The sequence below is a fragment of the Pongo pygmaeus genome, chromosome 1 (genome assembly GCF_028885625.2).
Source record: "Pongo pygmaeus isolate AG05252 chromosome 1, NHGRI_mPonPyg2-v2.0_pri, whole genome shotgun sequence".
Taxonomy (NCBI): Eukaryota; Metazoa; Chordata; class Mammalia; order Primates; family Hominidae; genus Pongo; species Pongo pygmaeus.
The window spans coordinates 154906746-154929583 of record NC_072373.2 but is presented as its reverse complement, the minus strand read 5'-3'; the positions used below and the strand labels follow the sequence as shown (position 1 = coordinate 154929583).

The window sequence follows — 22838 nt, the reverse complement described above, 5'->3', positions numbered from 1 at the left end:
AGTCCTTTTTTCTTTAGTAATAGATAATTATGTAACATCAGGCATATATGAGGAATCAAAACATAAAGGAGAAAAACTAAACAAACAAACAAAAATCAAATTATTAAAATAATTAAGGGCATAGGAGGGAACTTTAAAACCTCTAATATATTCAGAGAAATTTAAGCAGATTATTCACAAAATAAAAATGTGATGTTATTGTAAAAGAATAATTGGAGAACAAGAAAGGCTTATAAAGATTAAAATATAACTGCCAAAATAAAAAACAATCAAAAGAAGAGCTGCAAAAAATTAAGAAATTCTAAAATACAGAACAAAAAGTCAGAGATGAAAAATAGAAGGAAAAAAGGAAGAGGCACTGAGACTAATTCAGGTATGACCAATAGTTCCAGAAAGACAACCGAAAAAATGGAAGGGATAAAAATCGCAAAGAAATAACAGAAGAAACTTGTCCAGAGCTCATATGAGTCATAGTTCTTCAGGTTTAAAGGACTTACTAAGGACTCAAAGAAAGAATTAAACAGGACTCTATCAAATTGTGAGATTTCAGAACACTAAAAATAAAGAAATGATTTTAAGTACTTTCTAAAAGGAAAAAACTTACCATGATGTATGTAAATTCTACTGGCATTAGACATTCTGGATAACAAAAATAATGGAGCAATGTCTTCACATTTCTGAAAAGAATTGTTTTTCAATCTACACTTCTATAGCTATACCATCAATCAAATATAAAAAGAGAAAAGAAAAGATGAAGAGACAAAAAAGACATTTATAGGAACTCAGCAAGTTTACTTTTTATGCTTTCTTTTTTTAGGAAGGTAATTGAGAATATTCTCCATGAAAATAGGTGGGTCAACAGAAAGAGAGGCAGCCTTGGGATATAGGAAACAATAAATTCACATACTTATACTAAAAATTATTATTTATATGAAATTAAAAAGTTAACTGGGCATTCTGTGCTTTTGTTTCATAAATCTGATAACTCTAGAAAAAGACAATTTAACAAGGTAGAGAAGCCCCAGAATTAAAGCTATGCAGTAGGCCTACAATTTACCAGGTCCTGAGTAAAGCAAAAGGACAGCAGCTCTGCAAGGAAGATCTTCAGGGAAAAGGGGCCTCTGAAAAATAGCATGATTGAGATGGCAGAAAAACACATTGTCCTGATGAAGGCTATCCAAGAAAAACCTTCTGGGTAAACAAAACATTATGCTAGAAAGTCACTATGTTGAAGCAAACTAAAATGTGAAATGATCCTACGCTGCTAATGAAGTGTGAGATTTGGCTTTGATATCAAGGACATGGTACAAATAAGAAAGTAATGGTCTGACAGTGAATACAGTTTGTACAGTTATGACAAAGCAAAAGTTTTTAAAATCATTTTCAAATTCTGGAACCAACCTACCAATAGATCGTGCAAGATTCTGTTGAAGTTCCAGAACTGAACATAAATGGTGACAAATCTGATCATGTAAAATGGTATTTATAGAAAGTATTTCCAGAAAGTAAAAGGTGAAAGGGAATGAAAAGGTGGACAGAAGGGTAGGGGTGATAATATCCTCTTACATAAAGATGAGTTGAGACACCGATAAAAGTTAGTAGAACTAGAAGTAGAGGTATTGCATACTATTTAAAGTCATAAAAGTAACCACAGGGAAATCTAAAAGTAGTAATTTAACTACCAAACATGGGTGAAGGGGATCAGTAAGACAGATAATGTATATGAGTTAGAAATCTTCATTTCCCATAGCAGACTGTCAGTGGATATTATCTATACTTAATAAGCACAAAATAAAATAAGCTTATTATTTAAAGTTCTGTAAAAACAAACTGCCAGAAGAACTAAAACCAGAGAGAGAAGAGATTGCCCCAGTGAAAGGAAAGTGTGGGTGAGGAGTCCTAGGATGAGAGACCATTGCTTTTATTATAAACTTTTCATTATTATTTTGTTTGTTTTCACATGCATATATTATTTTGATTCAAATTTTAAACATTAAACCAAATTGTGTGTGGATACTAGTAGTAAGTTCAATCAAAGAGATTTGTGAGATGCCTTTGCCATTTTGTCAGAGGTCAGTGAATTGAAAACTAAGTTGCTATTGCTTCACACAGATGCTGAATTGGATGCAAGGCTTAAACGGGAGGGACTTCAAAATGGCTGATGAGAGGCATATAGTACCCACCTGCACTACAAAGAAGAACCAAAATGACAAGTAGATAATCACACTTTGAATAGATCACCTAAGCAAGAATGCTAGAATTCAACAGCAAAGTGAACAGGAAACAGCTAAGGCATGGAAAAAGAGTGAAGAGAGGCAGCATGCTCTGCCAGGATCAGCTGGGAACCTAGAGAGGCTTTCCAGTGCAGGAAAAGTGTGAGAGACCCCCTAGTGGTGCACATTCCCAACACAAACTCCTGCAATTCTAGACATGGGCGAGCCCCTTGACCCACTCAGGCACTGAGACTAACATAGGAAATTGCCTGGAGACTGCATAACAGCATTGCTCCAAAGAGAAAGCTTCTACTGGGTCTCACACCCCTCCCTGAGGTCTAAGAAGAAATAGCAAGGTGGCTGGCAAGATGGCTGAATAGGAACAGCTCTGGTCTGCAGCTTCCAGCGAGATCTACTCAGAAAAAGAGTGATTTCTGCATTTCCAACTGAGGTAACCAGTACTTCTCAGTGGGACTGGTTGGACAGTGGGTGCAGCCCAAGGAGGGTGAGCCAAAGCAGGGTGGGTTGTCACCTCACCCGGGAAGCATAAGGGGTCAGGGAACTCCCTCTCCTAGCCTAAGGAAATAGCCATTAGGGACTGTACCGTGCACTCTGGCCCAGATATTGAGCTTTTCCCATAGTCTTCGCAACCTGCAGACCAGGAGATTCACTCCAGGGCCCACTCCACCAGGGCCCTGGGTTTCCAGCACAAAACTGGGTGGCCATTTGGGCAGACAGCAAGCTAGTCACAGTTTTGTTTTTTTTTTCATACCCCAGTGGCACCTGGAATGCCAGTGAGACAGAACTGTTCACTCCCCTAGAAAGGGGGCTGAAGCCAGGGAACCAAGTGGTCTGGCTTGGCGTGTCCCACAACCACGGAGACCAGCAAGCTAAGATCCACTGGCTTGAAATTCTCACTTCAAGCACAGCAGTCTGAGCTCGACCTGGGATGCTTGAGCTTTGTCAGGGGAGGGGTGTCCGCCATTGCTGTGGCTTGAGTAGGTGGTTTTACCCTCATGGTGTAAACAAAGTCGTTGGAAAGTTGGAACTGGGTGGAGCTCACCACAGCTCAGCAAGGCCACTGCTGCCAGACTGCCTCTCCAGATTCCCTCCTCTCTGGGCAGGGCATCTCTGAAAAAAAGGCAGCAGCCCCAGTCAGGGACTTACAGATAAAAACCCCAATTCCCTGGGACAGAGCACCTGGAGGAAGGGTCAGGGGTACAGCTTCAGCAGACTTAAATGTCCCTGCCTGGCAGCTCTGAAGAGAGCAGCAGATCTCCCAGCACAGCGTTTGAGCTCCAATAAGGGACAGACTGCCTTCTCAAGTGGGTCCCTGACCCCCGGGTATCTTGACTGGGAGACACCTCCCAGTAGGGGCCAATAGACACCTCATACAGGGGAGCTCTGGCTGGCATCTGGCAGGTGCCCCTCTGGGACGAAGCTTCCAGAGGAAGGAACAGGCAGCTATCTTGGCCGTTCTGCAGCTTCTGCCAGTGACACCCAGGCAAACAGGGTCTGGAGTGGACCTCCAGTAAACTCCAGCAGACCTGCAGCAAAGGGGCCTGTTAGAAGGAAAGCTAACAAACAGAAAGGAACAGTATCAACAGCAACAAAAAGGACATCTACTCAGAGACCCTAGCCAAAGGCCACTGACTTTAAAGACCAAAGGTAGATAAATCCATGAATATGGGGTGAAAACAGCACAAAAAGGCTGAAAATTCCAAAAACCAGAACGCATCTTCTCCTGCAAAGGATCACAACTCCTCGTCAGCAAGACAACAAAACTGGACAGAGAATGAGTTTGACAAATTGACAGAATTAGGCTTCAGAAGATGGGTAATGACAAACTCTTCTGAGCTAAAGGAGCATGTTCTAACCCAATGCAAGGAAGCTAAGAACCTTGAGAAAAGGTTAGATGAATTGCTAACTTTAATAACCAGTATAGAGAAGAACATAAATGACCCGATGGAGCTGAAAAACACAGCACAAGAACTTCGCAAAGCATACACAAGTATCAACAGCAGAATCGATCAAGTGGAAGAAAGAATGTGAGAGATTGAAGATCAACTCAATGAAATAAAGCGAGAAGACAAGATTAGAGAAAAAAGAGTAAAGAGAAATGAACAAAGCCTCCAAGAAATATGGGACTATGTGAAAAGACCAAATATATGTTTGATTGGTGTACCTGAAAGTGACAGGGAGAATGGAACCAAGTTGGAAAACACTCTTTGGGATATTAGCCAGGAGAACTTCCCCAGTCTGGCAAGGCAGGCCAATATTCAAATTCAGGAAATATAGAAAACACCACAAAGATACTCCTTGAGAAGAGCAACCACAAGACACATAATCATCGGATTCACCAAGGTTGAAATAAAGGAAAAAATATTAAGGGCAGCCAGAGAGAAAGGTCGGGTTGCCCACAACGGGAAGCCCATCACACAAACAGCAGATCTCTTAGCAGAAACCCTACAGGCCAGAAGAGAACGGGGGCCAATATTCAACATTGTTAAAGAAAAGAATTTTCAACCCAGAATTTCATATCCAGCCAAACTAAGCTTCATTAGCAAAGGAGAAATAAAATGCTTTACAGACAAGATTTTGTCACCATCAGGCCTGCCTTACAAGAGCTCCTGAAGGAAGCACTAAACATGGAAAGGATTAACTGGTACCATCCACTGCAAAAACATAAGAAACTGTAAAGACCATTGACGCTATGAAGAAACGACATCAACTAAAGGGCAAAATAACCAGCTGGCATCATAACGGCAGGATCAAATTCACATATAACAATATTAACCTGAAATGTAAATGGGCTAAGTGCCCCAATTAAAAGACAGACTGGCAAATTGGATGAAAAGTCAACACCCATTGGTGTGCTATATTCAGGAGACCCATTTCACATGCAAAGACACACATAGGCTCAAAATAAAGGGATGGAGAAATATTTACTAAGCAAATGGAAAGCAAAGAAGCAGGGGTTGCGATCCTAGTCTCTGATAAAACAGACTTTAAGTGAACAAAGATCAAAAGAAACAAAGAAGGGCATTACATACTGGTAAAGGGGTCAATGCAACAAGAAGCAGTAACCATCCTAAATATATATGCACCCAATACAGGAACACCCAGATTATAAAACAAGTTATTAGATACCTACAAAGAGACTTAGACTCCCACACAAAAATAGTGGGAGACTTTAACACCCCACTGTCAATAGTAGACAGATCAACAAGACAGAATGTTAACAAGGATATCCGGGACCTGAACTCAGCTCTGCAACAAGCAGACCTAATAGACATCTACAGAACTCTCCACCCCATATCAGCAGAATATACATTCTTCTCAGCACCACATTACACTTATTCTAAAATTAACCACATAACTGGAAGTAAAACACTCCTCAGCAAATGCAAAAGAACAGAAATCATAACAAACAGTCTCTCAGACCACAGTGCAATCAAATTAGAACTCAGGATTAAGAAACTCACTAAAAACTGCACAACTACATGGAAAGTAGACAACCTGCTCCTGAATGACTGCTGGGTAAATATTGAAATGGAGGCAGAAATAAAGATGTTCTTTGAAACCAATGAGAACAAAGACACACCGTACCAGAATCTCTGGGACACATTTAAAGCAGTCTGTAGAGGGACATTTATAGCACCAAATGCCCACAAGATAAAGCAGGAAAGATCTAAAGTCGACACTCTAACATCACATTTAAAAGAACTAGAGAAGCAAGAGCAAACAAATTCAAAAGCTAGCAGAAAGCAAGAAATTACTAAGATCGGAGCAGAACTGAAGGACACAGAGACACAAAAAAACTCTTCAAAAAATCAATGAATCCAGGATCCGGTTTTTTGAAAAGATGAACAAAATAGTCAGCTAGCGAGAGTAATAAAGAAGAAAAGAGAGAAGAATCAAATAGATGCAATAAAAAATGATAAAGGGGGTATCACCACCGATCCCACAGAAATGCAAACTACCACCAGAGAATACTGTAAACACCTCTACGCAAAGAAACTAGAAAATCTAGAAGAAATGGATAACTTCCTGGACACATACACCCTCCCAAGACTAAACCAGGGAGAAGTTGCATCCTGGAATAGACCAATAACAAGTTCTGAAATTGAGGCAGCAATTAATAGCCTACCAACTAAGAAAAGTCCAGGACCAGATGGATTCACAGCCAAATTCCACCAGAGGTACAAAGAAGAACTGGTACCATTCCTTCTGAAACTATTCCAAACAATAGAAAAAGAGGGAATCCTCCCTAAATCATTTTATGAGGCCAGCATCATCCTAATGCCAAAACCTGGCAGAGACACAACAGAAATTTCAGGCCAATATCCCTGATGAACATGGATGTGAAAATCCTCAATAAAATACCAGCAAACTGAGTCCTGCAGCACATCAAAAAGCTTATCCACCATGATCAAGTCAGCTTCATCCCAGGGATGCAAAACAATAAATGTAATCCATCACATAAACAACCAATGACCAAAAACCACATGATTATCTCAATAGATGAAGAAAAGGCCTTCGACAAAATTCAACAGCCCTTCATGCTCAAAATTCTCTTTAAACTAGGTATTGATGGAACGTATCTCAAAATAAGAGCTATTCATGACAAACCCACAGCCAGTATCATACTGAAAGGGCAAAAACTGGAAACAATCCCTTTGAAAACCGGCACAACACAAGGATGCCCTCTCTCACCACTCCTTCACAGTATTAGAAGTTCTGGCCAGGGCAATCAAGAAAGAGAAATAAACAAAGGGTATTCAAGTATGAAAAGAGGAAGTCAAATTCTCTCTGTTTGCAGATGACATGATTGTATATTTAGAAAACCCCATCATCTCAGCCCCAAATCTTCTTAAGCTGATAAACAACTTCAGCAAAGTCTCAGGATACAAAATCAACGTGCAAAAAGCACAAGCATTCCTATACACCGAGAACAAATAGGGAGCCGAACTATCAGTGAACTCCCATTCACAATTGCTACAAAGAGAATAAAATACCTAGGAATCCAACTTACAAGGGATGTGAAGGATCTCTTTGAGGAGAACTGCAAACCACTGTTCAAGGAAATAAGAGAGGACATAAACAAATGGAAAAATATTTCATGCTTATGGATAGGAAGAAACAATATTGTGAAAATGCCATATTTCCCAAAGTGATTTATAGATTCAATGCTATCTCCATCAAGCTACCACTGACTATCTTCATAGAATTGGAAAAAACTACTTTAAAGTTCATATGGAACCAAAAAACAGCCCGCATTGCCAAGACAATCCTAAGCCAAAAGAACAAAGCTGGAGGCATCACACTACCTCACTTCAAACTATACTACAAGGCTAAGTAATAAAAACAGCATGGTACTAGTACCAAAACAGATATACAGACCAATGGAACAGAAGAAAGGCCTCAGAAATAATGTCACATATCTACAACCACCTGATCTTTGACAAACCTGACAAAAACAAGCAATGTGGAAAGGATTCCCAATTTAATAAATGGTGTTGGGAAAACTGGCTAGCCATATGCAGAAAGCTGAAACTGGATCCCTTCTTTACCTTATACAAAAATTAACTCAATAAGGCTTAACGACTTAAACATAAGACCTTAAACCATAAAAACCCTAGACAAAAACTTAGGCAATACCATTTAGGACATAGGCATGGGCAAAGACTTCATGACTAAAACATGAAAGCAATGGCAACAAAAGCCAAAACTGACAAATGGGGTCTAATTAAACTAAAGAACTTTTGCACAGCAAAAGAAATGAACATCCGAGTGAACACGCAACCGACAGAATGGGAGAAAATTTTTGCAATCTACCCATCTGACAAATGGCTAATAACCAGAATCTACAAATAACTTAAACAAATTTACAAGAAAAAAACAAACAACACCATCAAAAAGTGGCTGAAGGATATGAACAGACACTTTTCAGAAGAAGACATTTATGCAGCCAACAAACATATGAAAAAAAGCTCATCATCACTGGTCATTAGAGAAATACAAATCAAAACCACAATGAGATACCACCTCATGCCAGTTAGAATGATGGTCATTAAAAAGTCAGGAAACAACAGATGCTGGAGAGGATGTAGAGAAATAGGAATGCTTTTACACTGTTGGTAGGAGTGTAAATTAGTTCAACCCTTGTGGAAGGCAGTGTGGCGATTCCTCAAGGATCTAGAACTAGAAATACCATTTGACCCAGCAATCCCATTACTGGGTATATACCCAAAGGATTATAAATCATTCTACTATAAAGACACATGCACACATATGTTTATTGCAGCACTGTTCACAGTAACAAAGACTTGGAACCCAAATGCCCATCAGTGATAGACTGGATAAACAAAATGTAGTACATATACACCATGGGATACTATGCAGCCATAAGAAAGGATGAGTTCATGTCCTTTGTGTGGACATGGATGAAGCTGGAAACCATCATTCTCAGCAAACTAAAACAAAAACAGAAAACCAAATAAGGCATGTTCTCACTCATAAGTGGGAGTTGAACAATGAGCACACATGGACACAAGGAGGGGAACATCACACACAGGGGCCTGTTGCGGGGTGGGGGCTTAGGGGAGGGATAGCATTAGGAGAAATACCTAGTGTAGATGACAGGTTGATAGGTGCAGCAAACCACCATGGCACGTGTATACCTATGTAACAAACCTGCATGTTCTGCACATGTATCCCATCACTTAAAGTATTAAAAAAAAAAAAAAAAAGGAATAGCAAGGCACCATTTTCAGAGCCTGGAACCTACTGTACTGCATCCTGTCCTAGGGCTCAACAACCCTTGTATCTCCACATCCCAGGAGCCCCATTGACATCCCCTACCTGCAGCCATGTGCTGCTGCTGGCTGCTCTCACCAAGGCCAAAGTGCAAGCCATTGGCATTGATCCCAATGTGCCCAGTGGCAGGGCCACCACACGTTGACAAGTTCCATGAGAAAGATTATTCTGTTTGCAGCTGCCACTCAAGGCCAACTTGTGTGATTATTAAAAATTAAAATCATATCAAGTTTCTTCTTAGACCACAATAGAATACAATTAGAAATCAATAATGAGAAGAGCTTGGGAAACTATAAATACATGGAAATTAAATAACATGCTTCTGAATGACCGTTAGGTCAAGAAAGAAATTAGGAGGAAATTTAAAAAATTTTTCAAAAAAATGAAAACCAAAACACAACGTATCAAAACCGACGGAACAGAGAAAAAGCAGTGCTAAGAGGAAAATTTATGGCAGTAATCACCTACATCATAAAAGTACGAAGACAATCTAACAATCTAACAATGCACCTCAAGGAACTAGAAAAGCAAGAACAAACCAACACAAAATTAGTAGAAGTAAATAAATAAAAATGAGAGGAGAACAAAATAGAGATTAAAAAACAATGGAAACAATTAACAAAACAAAGTTTTTATTGAAAAAAAAATAAAACTGATAAACTGCTAGCTAGGCTAACCAAGAAAAAAAGAGAGAAGACCCAAATAAATAAAATAAAAAATAAAAGAGGAGACATTACAACTGATACCACAGAAATGAAAAACGCTATCAGAGACTGTTATGAAAAACTGTACACCAACAAACTAGAAAAATGGATAAATTCATGGACACATACAACCTACCAAGGTTGAATCAAGAAATAGAAAAACCAAACAGACCAATAACAAATAATGAGATTGGATCAGTGATACAAAGTTTCCAAACAAAGAAAAGTTCAGGACCAGATGGTTTCACTGCTGAATTTGACCAAACTTACAGAGAAGAATTAAAATCAGTTCTCTTCAAACTATTCCAGAAAATTGGAGAGGAGATAATTCTTTATAAGTCATTCTGTGAGGCCAACATTACTCTGATACCAAAACCAGACAAGGACATAAAAACAAACAAACAAACAAACACTACGGGGCAATATCCCTGATAAACATAGATGCAAAAATTCTCAACAGAATACTAGCAAACTGAAAGCATATGCAACTGGGGCAGGGGCTGGGGAGTGAAGAGAGGCTGCTTAGTGGGTTAATGGTTAATGGGTACAAACATAGAATTAGGTAGAAGGAATACATTTTAATGTTCCATAGCATGGAAAGATGACTATAGGTAGCAACAATGTACTGTATATTTCAAAGCAGCTAGGAGATGGGACTTGAAATGTTCTTAACACATAGAAATGATAAATACTTGGGTGATGAATACACTAAATACCCTGACTAAATACACTAAATATTACACATTTTATCCGTGTAACAAAATATCACATGCACCCCATAGATAGGTACAAATATTACATATCAATTTTTAAAAATCTTAAATAGAAGAGCACTGTCCTCTTAATCTTTCTTGTTTCCTTATCTTAACCTCATGGGGCCAGGTATTTCAGTCTTGGTAATGGTGCTACATCAGACAATGTTCAAAGTAATTTCAGCACAACCTTTACAAGCTGAAGTTTTTGTAGTAGCCAGTAGGTGGCATCAAAAATCAATCACGTTCTCTTTTTTTGTGGAAATCTCAAAGAAAAGGTCTGTACCTAAGTGTCATGAGCAACTTTCCCAGAGCTGAAGAGGCAGAGAAAGTTACACACAACAACAAAGCACTCCGTTTTCCTTTGAAGTCGCTGTTTCATCTCTTTTGACACTTTAAAAACCCCTGGTGTTTCTCCTAGAGTCTTTTTGGTTAGATAAAGCACAAAAGGCCAAAAGCTACATCTCAAATATCACATCACCTCTAAACATGGACTTTAGGCTGGGTTATTAAGGAATGTCTTCCAGAGTTGGGAATCAAAGGACTGCTTAAATACATCATGACAATTGTTAAAGTCTAACAGGTAAGTTTCCCCATTTTAGAGCTGCCTAAATTTCTTACACATCCTAACATAGATGCATTTCATTTTGGCATAGAAATACACACACACACACACACACATTTATTTGTGATGTTTAAAACATGTAATGATATTTTTACAAGCTATGCTATGTTTAAGATTTTTAGGCCTGGGTTAAACAAGTAAAATGGAAAGCCAAGTTCACTGCAACTGTCTGTGTGTAGCCTAAACAGCATAAGACTTAGGGTTAGAATGTGCTACCTTTTCCATTTAATAGACAGTTGAACCTTAACAAGTATTTTAACCTTTCTGAATTTTAGTTTTCTAAATTTCCAGACGATAGTAATAATAGTCAGACTCACTTAGCAGTGTTGTTGAGGACCTGATCAGATATTTAAGCTGACCTCCACTTTGGGAGCAAATCATTCTTATCTGTGTTATCCCTTTTTTCTTATTCATTTAACAATGAATTTACTGAGCACATATTGTAATGCCAGACAATGCTGTAGGTTCTGAAGATATGACAGTGAAAAAGACAGAGAATAATGGCCCTGATCTCAAAGAACTTTGGGCCCAGCCTGGGAAGATAAACAAAGTTAACCAATTAACAACCAGGATAAATTCAGGCAGTGATAAGTATCTAAGACAGTAAATCAAGATCTTGTGCCAGAGACTAGGAAGAGGAATGGTGAAGGTGAGTGTGGCTGCTTCAGATGAGATTGTCAGCATTATATTTTAGACTTAAAATAGCACACTGCGCCGAACACAATAGATTGAATCCATAGCTTTCTTGACTTTATCTCTGAAGACCAAGAGACTCTTGAAGAAGAAATCTGTGTCTTATTTGCTCTAGTATATTCCATCATGACTGGCTCATTGGAGGACCTCAACAACATGACAGTGCTTTTAGAAGTCCAATGCATGCTTCTCCTACATGACTGTTCTCTCATTTAATTTTTGCTTAATTATCAGGAAATAAAGACTGAGGTAGGTTGTGTTCCATGCCCGTGGGTCAATGCTATAAGGAGGTAAAGTCAGAATTTGACTTCAGGGTACATATTCCTTTAAGAAAATGTTTATCTGTTTTTTTTTCTTTTAAAGGGGCTTTAATTATGAAGACAATCTATTATCTCAGCATGTTTACTTCTTTTTTAAATTCTTTAATTTTGGAAAATTTGGGGGGAATATAAAAGTGATACACATTTTTGGTAGAAACTTGCAATGCATATAAACATACAAGAAAAAAATACTCAATTTTCTGTCATGATTCTATAATGATATCTGCCATTATTTTTATTTTTATTTTTATTTTTCTAAACTCAGACAAGGTCTGGCTCTGTTGCCCAGGCTGGAGTGCAGTGGTGCAATCTCAGTTCACTGCAACCTCTACCTCCTGGGCTCAAGCTATCATCCCATATCAGCCTCCTGATACCTGGGACTACAGGCACTCCATCATGCTCAGCTAATTTTTTTTAAAATTTTTTTATTTTTATTTTTATTTTTTGGTAGAGACAGGCTTTCACCATGTTGCCCAGGCCAGTCTTGAACTTCTGGGCTCGAGTGATTGGCTCACCTCGGCTTCCCAAAGTGCTAGGATTACAGGCATGAGCCACCCTACTGGCCTAATTTTTAAATGAAAAAAAAACTCAATATTTTTTCTGCATACATGCTTATTGTGAACCATTGAAACAGCTCAAGAAGGTATAAGGAAGCAGCAAGAATGTTCTTTTAAAAATGTAAAATGGGTCACTCTTGCTGAACACATTTCTCTGTCCTTCTCTGCACTTATAAATAATCCAAATACTTTATCAGAGTCCATAGGACACAGAAAATATGACTTCTACCTGTTTCTCAGACATTTCCTTATTTCACCACCCTCTTTATTGGCTACATTTCGGCCTCTTGGCTTCTTTCTATGCTAGTCCTGGTGTATCATAGGGTCACTCATGCCTCAGGACCTTTGCACTTATTGCCTCTGGCTTGAGTGCTCTTCCCAGGGCATTTGAAAGGCTGGTGTCTTCCTGGTCTTCACATCTCAGTTCAGAAGTCACCTCCTCATGAGAGTGCTTCCCTAACCCCGTAACCACAAGGTAACTACCTCCCATTGCACATCAGTCATTCTCCATTAGGCCATCTGCTTTGTTTTTTTCCTTCATAGCATTGATCACTATTTGAAGCTATCTTGTTATTTACATTTTTATTGAGAATCTCCTTTTAACTTAAATGTAGGCTTCAGGAGGGCAGATAGCTTGTTCATTTGTTTTTACTATAACCTCAGCCTTTAGAAAACTGTCTGGGATATAATAGGGGCTCATAAATATGAGAATAAAAATAAAAATATAATCCCATAGTTGAAAATAATTACTGTAAGCATATGTATATCCATTCAGACTTTTTTCTTGCATATGTTTTCATATATGTGAATGTAAAGTATACAAGTGTACAAACATACCCACAAAATGAAATTATACTACACATGCCATTTTAATAACTTGATTTCTTGAATTAACAATATATCATGGGCACATTTCCTTGCCAATAAATATATCTCTACCCAATAATTAATGATTAAATGGTATTTTATAATTGACTATACCATAATTCATTTAATCAGTCTCCTATTGAGTGACATTTAGGTTGTTTCCATTTTATTATTACTATTACATAGTGCCTATAACATTGGGAAATCTATGCAAATTTCCACTAGATGAGTTTCTAGGACGAGAACTGCTGAATCAAAAAGAACCTATATGTTTGATAAATATTTTACAAAATCTGACAAATATCACATTACACTACTGCCAGTAGAAAATGAAGCGATTTTTTTCTCCTCACTCTGGCCAACACCGTAAATTTTAATCTTTTAAAATTTACTTGACAACCTATAAGACAAAAATAATATTTTAATTAATTTGCATTTCTTTTTTTAACTGTAGTTGAACTATATTTTTATCATTATTGGCCATTATATTATTTCCTGTTTATGACTTATACCTACTTTCATATTGGATGATCATTTTTTTTCTTTTTGATTTTGAAGAACAGCTCACATAAAAAAGGTGTTGATACATTTGGTCATATATATATGTTGAAAATATTTGTTTTTCATAGATTTCCATCTATCTTTTAACTTTGTTTCCAATGAGTTAAGGTGTATTTATGTGTTGAAATTCTTCAAAATTTCTATTTTCTGGTTTTGGTGTTATGTTTAGAAAAGTTTTCTTAACCCCATAATTCTATAAATATACCCTTTCATTTTCTTCTGTTACTTTTATGGTTTTATATTTTATATACAAAATCATCAATGCTTTAGTATTTATTTTGGTATAAGATATGAGATAAATATCCAATTTTATTTTTATGAATGGTATTTCAGTTAATTCAATACTATTTATTTAATAATTCATCTTTCTGCTACTGACTTGAAATTCATCTTTATCACATTCAAAATTTATATTTTTAATAGGATTTATTTCTTTCTGTCTGGCTTTATGACAGTTTCACATTGTTATAATAATGTTACTATTATGATATATTTACTCCAATATTTTCCCTTGATACCATTTGATATGGTTTGGCTGTATCCCCACCTAAATCTCATCTTGAATTATAGCTCCCATAATTCCCACATGTTGTGGGAGGGAACCCGTGGGAGATAATTGAATCATGGGGGCGGTTTCTCCCATGCAGTTCTCCTGTTAGTGAATAAGTCTCACGAGATCTGATGGTTTCATAAGGGGAAACCACTTTCACTTGGTTCTCATTCTCTCTTGTCTGCCACCGTGTAAGACGTGCCTTTTGCCTTCTGCTATGATTGTGAGGCCTCCCCAACCACGTGGAACTGTGAGTCCATTAAGCCCCTTTTTCTTTACATATTACCCAGTCTCAGGTATGTCTTTATCACCAGTGTGAAAATGGACTAATACACCATTTTATACAATAAAACTTATGCTTAAAAATTTTTTAATATTGACTAAAATCTTACATTTTTGTAAATATTTTACTGCTGAAAGTCCAAATATAGAGTAATATTATAATTTTAAATTAATATACATTTATCATAAGAATTAAAACAATCGTGAGACTTAAAAATGTACATTAGAGCAGGTTACAGGATTCAGAAACAAATACATAAATTTATTATGTAGTAATTTTTTTAGAAATCAGAGAGGAAATGGGTATATTATTCAACAAACTATTCTGAAATAATTAACTCAGCAATTCGGGAAAAAAGTTTGATTTCCACTTCAGACTACATACAAAAATAAATTTATAGGGGATTAGAAATTTAAATATAAGAAGGAAGCCATCAAAATACTAGAGAAATATTGGAGAATGTTATTTTCAGGGGGAGGAAGGCAATGATAACACAGACCCCAGAAACTGTAAGGGAAAATCAACAGAATCAACTGTTGAACATATATACATGATTTTCAGTGGCTCCATTATATTTCATTAAATTGATGGGCCATAATTTACTATCATTCACATATTGTTGAATATCTGTGTAGTTTCCAATATATTATTATTTTGAATAATACTTTAATGAACATGTGTGTGTTAAGCAAAGATTATCTTTGAAAGATCATTATGTACTGAAATTTGTGCTGTCACATTTTTGTTTGACATAAGTGGGTCATTGGCTTAGGTCTGGAAAACTTACTGTTATAAATGCCCTTTTAAAAATAAACTGTCTTAAAGAACTAGAGATTGAGAGATTTGTATGGTTTCTTTTACCACTTGGTGCTCTCTTTGTCCTTCATAGTGTGAAGGTTGCAAAGGTTTTGTGGGCAATGTCTAGAATTTTCTGAGTTACTGAAGTTAAAATAACAATTACCTCCCTGGATCAAAATTTAGCCCAGTCATCTCTAACAGGCAATGAGGAGTCAACTAGTCCCCTATAAATTTACCCTGACATGATTAGGAATTTGCCCCTCTCCTTAATTTCTGAGTTTTCTTGATTGTGATAATTCTACTTCATGAATTTTGTTAACCATTTTCTGAATCTGTTTTTTTTTCTTTTCTTATTTACATTCAAAAATTATTTTTAAAAACATCAATAGTTTTTTGGGTACAGATGGTTTTTGATTCCATGGATGAATTCTTTGGTGGTGAATTCTGAGATTTTAGTGCGCCCATCACTTCAGCAGTACATACTGTATGCAATATGTTTTCTTTTATCCCTCACCTCCTCATAGTCTCCCCACCCTCGAGTCCCCTAAGTCCATTATATCACTCTGCATGTTTTGTGTGTGTGTGTGTGTGTGTGTGTGTGTATGTGTGTATGTGTGTGTGTCCTCATAGCTTAGCTCTCACTTATAAGTAAGAACACACAGTATTTGGCTTTCTATTCCTGAGTTACTTCACTTAGAATAATGGCTTCCAGCTCCATTCAAGTTGCCACAAAAGGCATTATTTCATTCCTTTTTATGGCTGAGTAGTATTCCATGGTGTATATATACAACATTTTCTTTATCCACTTGTTGTGCACTTATGTTGGTCTCATATCCTTGCAATTGTGAATTGTGCTGCTGTAAACATGTGTGTTCCTGTGTCTTTTTTACATAATGACTTCGTTTCCTTTGGGTAGATACCCAGTAATGGGATTGCTGAATCAAATGGTAGATTTACCTTTAGTTCTTTAAGGAAACTCCATACTGTTTTCCATACTGGTTGTACTAATTTACATTCCCACCAGCTATGTAAAATTGTTCCCTTTTCACCACATCCATGCCAACATTTGTTGTTTTTTGACTTTTTAATTATGGCCATTCTTGCAGTAGTAAGGTGGAATCTCATTATGGTTTTAATTTGCATTTCCCTGATGATTAGTGTGTTGAGCATTTTTTCATATGTTTGTTGGCTATTTGTATATCTTGTGTTGAGAAATGTCTATTCATGTCCTTAGCCCACTTTTGATGGGATTGTTTGTATTTTTCTTGCTGATTTGTTTGAGTTCCTTGTAGATTATGGACACTAGTCCTTTGTCAGACGCATAGTTTGCAAATACTTTCTCCCACTCTTTTTGTTGTCTATTTACTCTGCTTATTTATTTTGCTGAGCAGAAGCTTTTTAGTTTAATTTGGTCCCATTTCTTTATTTTTGTTTTTGTTGCTTTGCTTTTGGATCTTAGTCATGAATTCTTTGCCTGAATCAATGTCCAGAAGAGTTTTTCCAATGTTTTCTTCTAGAAGTTTTATGGTTTCAGGTCCCAGATTTAAGTTGTTGATCCATCTTGAGTTGATTTTTGTATTAAGTGAGAGATGAGGATCCAGTTTCATTCTTCTACATGTGGCTTGTCAGTCTTCCCAGCACCATTTATTGAACAGGATGTCCTTTCCCCAATTTATGTTTTTGTATGCTTTGTCAAAGATCAGTTGGATGTTAAGTATTTGGCTTTACTTCTGGGTTCTCTATTCTTTTCCATTGGTCTATGTGCCTATTTTTATACCAGTACCATGCTGTTTTGGTGACTATGGCCTTAAAGTATAGTTTGAAGTCAGGTAATGAGATGTCTCCAGATTTGTTCTTGCTTAGCCTTGCTTTGGCTATGTGGGCTCTTTTTTTATTCCATATGAATTTTAGGATTGTTTTTTCTAGTTCCGTGAGGAATCCTGGTGGATGGGAATTGCGTTGAATTTGTAAATTGCTTTTGGCAGTATGGTCATTTTCACAATATTAATTCTACCCATCCATGAGCATAGGATGTGTTTCCATTTGTTTGTGTCATCTGTTATTTCTTTCAGCAGTGTTTTGTAGTTTTCCTTGTAGACATCTTTTACCTCGTTGGTTAAGTGTGTTCCTAGGTATTTTATTTTATTTTTTGCAGATGTTGTAAAAGGGATTGAGTTCTTGATTTGATTCTCAGCTTGGTCATTGATGATGGAGAGCAGTGCTACTAATTTGTGTACATTGATTTTGTAACCCGAGCCTTTAGTGAATTCATTTATTGGGTCTAGGAGCCTTTTGGATGAGTCTTTAGAGTTTTCTAGCTATGTGATCATATCATCAGCAAACAGTGACAGTTTGACTTCCTCTTTTCCAACTTGCCCTTTATTTCTTTTTTTGTCTGACTGCTCTGACTAGGACTTCCAGTGCTATGTTGGATAGAAGTGTTGCATGTGGACATCCTTGTCTTTTTCCAGTTCTCAGGGTGAATGCATTCAACTTTTCCCCATGTAGTATGATGTTGGCTGTGGATTTTTTACAGATGCCTTTTATTACTTTGAGGTAAGTCCCTTCTATTCCTTTTTGTTGAGGGCTCTCATCAGAAAGCAATGCTAGATTTTATCAAATGCTTTTTCTGCATCTATTGAGATTTATCACACAATTTTTGTTTTTAATTCTGTGTATGCGATGTATAACATTTATTAGCTTGCATATGTTAAACCATCCCTACATCCCTGGTATGAAACTCACTTGATCATGATGTATTAACCTATTGATGTCCTGTTGGATTCAGTTAGCTAATATTTTGTTAAGAATTTTTGCATCTATGTTCATTAAGGATATTGGCTGCAGCTTTCATTTTTGTTATGTTCTTTCTTGGTTTTAATATTAGGGTGATACTGGCTTCATAGAATGATATAGGAGGAGCCCCTCTTTCTCTATCTTTTGGAATAGTTTTAGTAGGATCGGTACCAATTCTTTGAATATCTGGTAAAATTCAGGTGTGAATTCATCTGATTTTGGACTTTTTGTTGTCAATTTTTAAAATTACTGAGCATCTATTTTTAAAATCTGTTTATCTCTTGTAATAATATTCTCCATAGTTACAAGTGGGCAGCATAGACAACATAACTGAAGTGTCCGCAGCTATGCTTTTTGTTGTTGTTCTTGGAAGTGAGGGGTGTGGTTGCTTTGGGTTTTTTTTTAACCCTGTAGAGCCAGCTTTTATAGAAACTGGATTGGTTTTGAAGAACCAGAAGATCCAGCAACCACCCCAGGTTTCCACAGAGAAATGGACCAGTGAGAGAAGAGGGAAGGTTTTCTAAAAATGTGAGATTTATGGGGGGCTGCTTGTGTGTGTGGTTTATTTTCTTAGGTTAGAAAAATAGACAATGTGCTTTCAGAAATGAAAACTTCTGTTATGATTACCATTAGAAATAAATTTGATGGAACATTCTTCCTCGTTTGTTTCAGCTACCCAGGGACATTGCCCACAGCAGCCAGGTTGCCTGGAAAAGGATACCAAGCACTGAAGACTTTCTGGGTGTGCCCCTTACTTCGAAAGGTGGAATGATTTATCAGTAGACACTGTGACAAAAATAATCCTAACAATTGGACTGTCTAGCTTTGTAGCAGCTACTCATACCTCAGTCTTCTAATAGCCCATTTATAAGGCATTTAAAAATATAGCTTCTGATAAAATCATTGGTCCAATCTATTCATTATATTTTTATAACTAGAGTCTTCATGCATTCTAATAAAATGCTGCATAACACTGACATCATGTCTTAAGATGTATAATATAAAACTTCCCAACTGCTTATAGCTATCTGTTAGAAAAAGGGGAGGGAAGGCTTCCTTTATGAATTTAAATCTTCTTAAGAAGTCTAGTAGGATTACTGTAAAAGTGATATCTAGGTTCCAGTTTAGACAGTAAAATCACACAAAGCAAAGGTGGCCATACTCACTCATTGGGGGTGCCCTTCTGGCCACAAAAGTGGCCCTGGCTGTCTGTAGGATAGGCTGCTCTTCTGGGGTCCCCATGTACCCAGGCTGCAGGAACAAGAAAGGACAAAAATGCTATCAGCAAAAGCCGGCTAAAGGCAGTTTGATTTGAGATATTAGAATGCACCACTGCAACACACTAACCTCTCCCCTCAGTCACAGAAGATTATTGATTTTCTTCAAAGAGTAATTTCTTAATGAAAAGTAAAATAAAATATGGATGAACCAGTCAGAAAGCACATTTCTCTTATTCTCTCGGGATTCAGCTGGGTTGTAGCCAAAACATGAGGTAATGCACTTAGAAAATGACATTTATTAAAATGTGAATTAGAGGGCACATTATAAAAGCTCAGTTGGCTAGAAGTCACTTTTTTCTAGGGTTCAAAACTGAATGACTTCATAGCAGACCTAATACATTTACAGTAAATAATATGATATAATACTTCTGGGTTATGCATAAGTGAAAACCATTAAAAAATTCAAAGGAATGAAACTATAACGCCCAATTCAAATTTACTAGTTCTTTATGATTTCATGTGACATTATAAAGGCAAACAATAGAAACTGCAGAGGCAATATGTAATAAAGACTTACCCTAAGTTCTGTCTGATAATCTCAGGGCTTAATAGAAGTATCAAGTGATCTCAAACTTCATGAAAACTAAGGACTTGATTTTCTATGAAGACAATGGGCTCAAACACATTACCCTTATTTTTTAAGAATTATAAACTTAATTTGATAGCTAGACCATAGGACCACAGAGAGTAATGTATATCAGGTCAATTAGGAAATGCTTTCTAATTTTAGCTGAATATTTCTAACTTCTCCGATTTGACTAATACAGTTCCTAAAAATCCGGGAAATGCGCTCGGGTCATCTAATGCTTGCCTCTGAATATGGAAACATATCTCTTTGTCCTTTGCTTCCTTTAACATTTGCCCAGCTATCTCCCTCCCCACATTTATTGGATTTGACATTTCATGTTATAATTCAATCACTCTTATGTATATGGCCTGTGTGACTTGGGAAGATAAAAAAATCAATTCTGTATGAGAATTTTAATATGGAAGAAAAATTTTTCTCAATAATTTTTCTCAATCTAAGCCTGTCTTTTTAGTATCTAGCACTCACAAAAGTCCCCTTTGTCTAATTCTTTCTCCAATGTCATAGAGACCAAACTGGTTTCATCTTCTAATACCTTCTTATTAAATCTGACTCATTTGGGTAGCTCTCAGCTGCCATATCTTCCCGTCTCTATTTCCCAGAATAAAGAAAGTGGACTACAAATAAGGCATTTAAATAACAAAGTGTTCAATGTGCGATGTCTCTAGACCCTATATTATTACATTCTGCTTCTATATCTTGGTTTGTCATGTTTTGGCTAAATCTAAGAAAGAGCTTTATTTTACCTATTTTTCTGTAATGTTTTTAAAGCTTTATTCTAAAATGCCTTATTCTTTTTTTTGTATACAATCATTAATTCAGAAATGAGCACCCAAAGCATTTGGATTGCTAGATTTTTCCTGAGTGAGTCACTTAATTATTTTGAGTCCTGACTTTCTAATTTGTTACTACAAAATGAGTATAATAATACCTAATCCCACAAGAATGTTGAGAATATAAAAGAAGATAATGAAAGTAGAGTGACTAACATGGTGCTTGGCATACAATATGGACTCAGTAATCTTAGTTCTTGTCTTATTTGGGTTTCCCCAAAAGCAAAATCTAAGACAAGAACTTTGATGCAGGTGGTTTATCTGGGAGGTGATTCCAGGAAGCTTAAATGGGTATGAGGGAGATGAGACGGAAGGAAGCAAAGCCAATCAAGTGCATGTTAATGAGTCGAATACTGTTGCAGGCAGCTGGGGCTCCATCCCACTGGGAAACTTCTGCAGAGCCGCGTGGAACATGTCTGTCAGTAGGAATCGTAAAACTGCCCACCACAGCTGCAAAAAAACTCAGGTGGGTCAAGGGGAAGCAGGGTCAGGTATCCGCAGCATCTGCTATTGTTTTCTTTCCCTTTTTCATCATCAATTAATTAAGTAAAGGATTTATTAAATGATCACTATGTGTCCCATACTAGAAGTCATACCAATGTGAGTTTATGTTAGAGTTCTCAAGAAATACAAGAAAAGGGGAGAATAAGGTTTGTAGAAGGTTTAGAGAACAGGTGAGACTTGAGAAAGACTTTAAAAAATAATTAGGATTTGGATATGTGGCTGGAAGTAGGGAAGGATTTATAGATTGAGGAAATAGTATAATAATAAGAGCTTTCATGTATTAATTGCTCACAATGTGACAGATGTTGTGCTAACTTGATTACACCCATTGTCTCAGCTGAGTCTCATAGCAAGCCTAAAAGCTAGGTATTGCTTTCACCTGAATGGTATAGATAGCTGCAGCTCAGAGTTTAATTTACTGCTCAAAATCACACAGCTTTAAGTGAGATAAACAAGGTATGAACTCAGGAGTGTTGCTTGCTTTCCTGTGGTTTTAACCATCAAACTAGAAAGGCGATAATGCTTTCTGCAAAAGGATAGAGCAGGAATGAGCTTAACAGGGGGAAAACAAGGACATCAGCTAAATAAGGATCAGCAAAATGCTCATAACGTAGGAAAAGAGATGACAGGCAATTTTGGAGCTTTTGCCACTTGGGGAGAAAAGCTTCATACTTGTGGCGGGGAGAAGGGGCGTATCTGATTGGGAGGGATCTGAGTGTCTGGTGATAAAGGAGAGAGAGATGAAGATGGAAGTGTCAAGAGAAGAATACTCCTTCTTGACTTTCTGGTTTTGAACTGTGGCAGGTTGTTGTGTTTACTGAGCTGCTGCTACACCTCTCCACACAGCCTCTGGCACAGAAGTTGTGCTGCAGATGGTCTGTGTTTGAGCTGGAACATAAAAGACTTTGAGCTGAAAGCTACAAAAAAGAGGAAAAAAAGGAGATGGGCAGCAGCCATCATTTTGTCCCTGTTAATAAATTAAGGAGCTTCTGACATTTTACTCCCTTTCTTGGAATTTTTCTATTCATGGAAAATCCAAAACTATGCTGTCCAATATGGTAGCCACTATCCATGTGTCTATTCAGCACTTGAAATGG

General features: G+C 37.1%; 1 protein-coding gene across 4 annotated transcripts in view; it reads right to left on the bottom strand.

The window, feature by feature from the left end:
* The window catches only part of SLC44A5 (solute carrier family 44 member 5), a 437474-nt gene that overhangs the window by 64870 nt on the left and 349766 nt on the right, over window positions 1–22838 (bottom strand). For all 4 annotated transcript variants that reach the window (XM_054438287.2, XM_063654073.1, XM_054438277.1 and 1 more), the window contains one exon: window positions 19705–19789. In XM_054438287.2, coding sequence (XP_054294262.1) covers window positions 19705–19789 — 85 coding nt within the window. The remainder of the gene's footprint in view (window positions 1–19704; window positions 19790–22838) is intronic.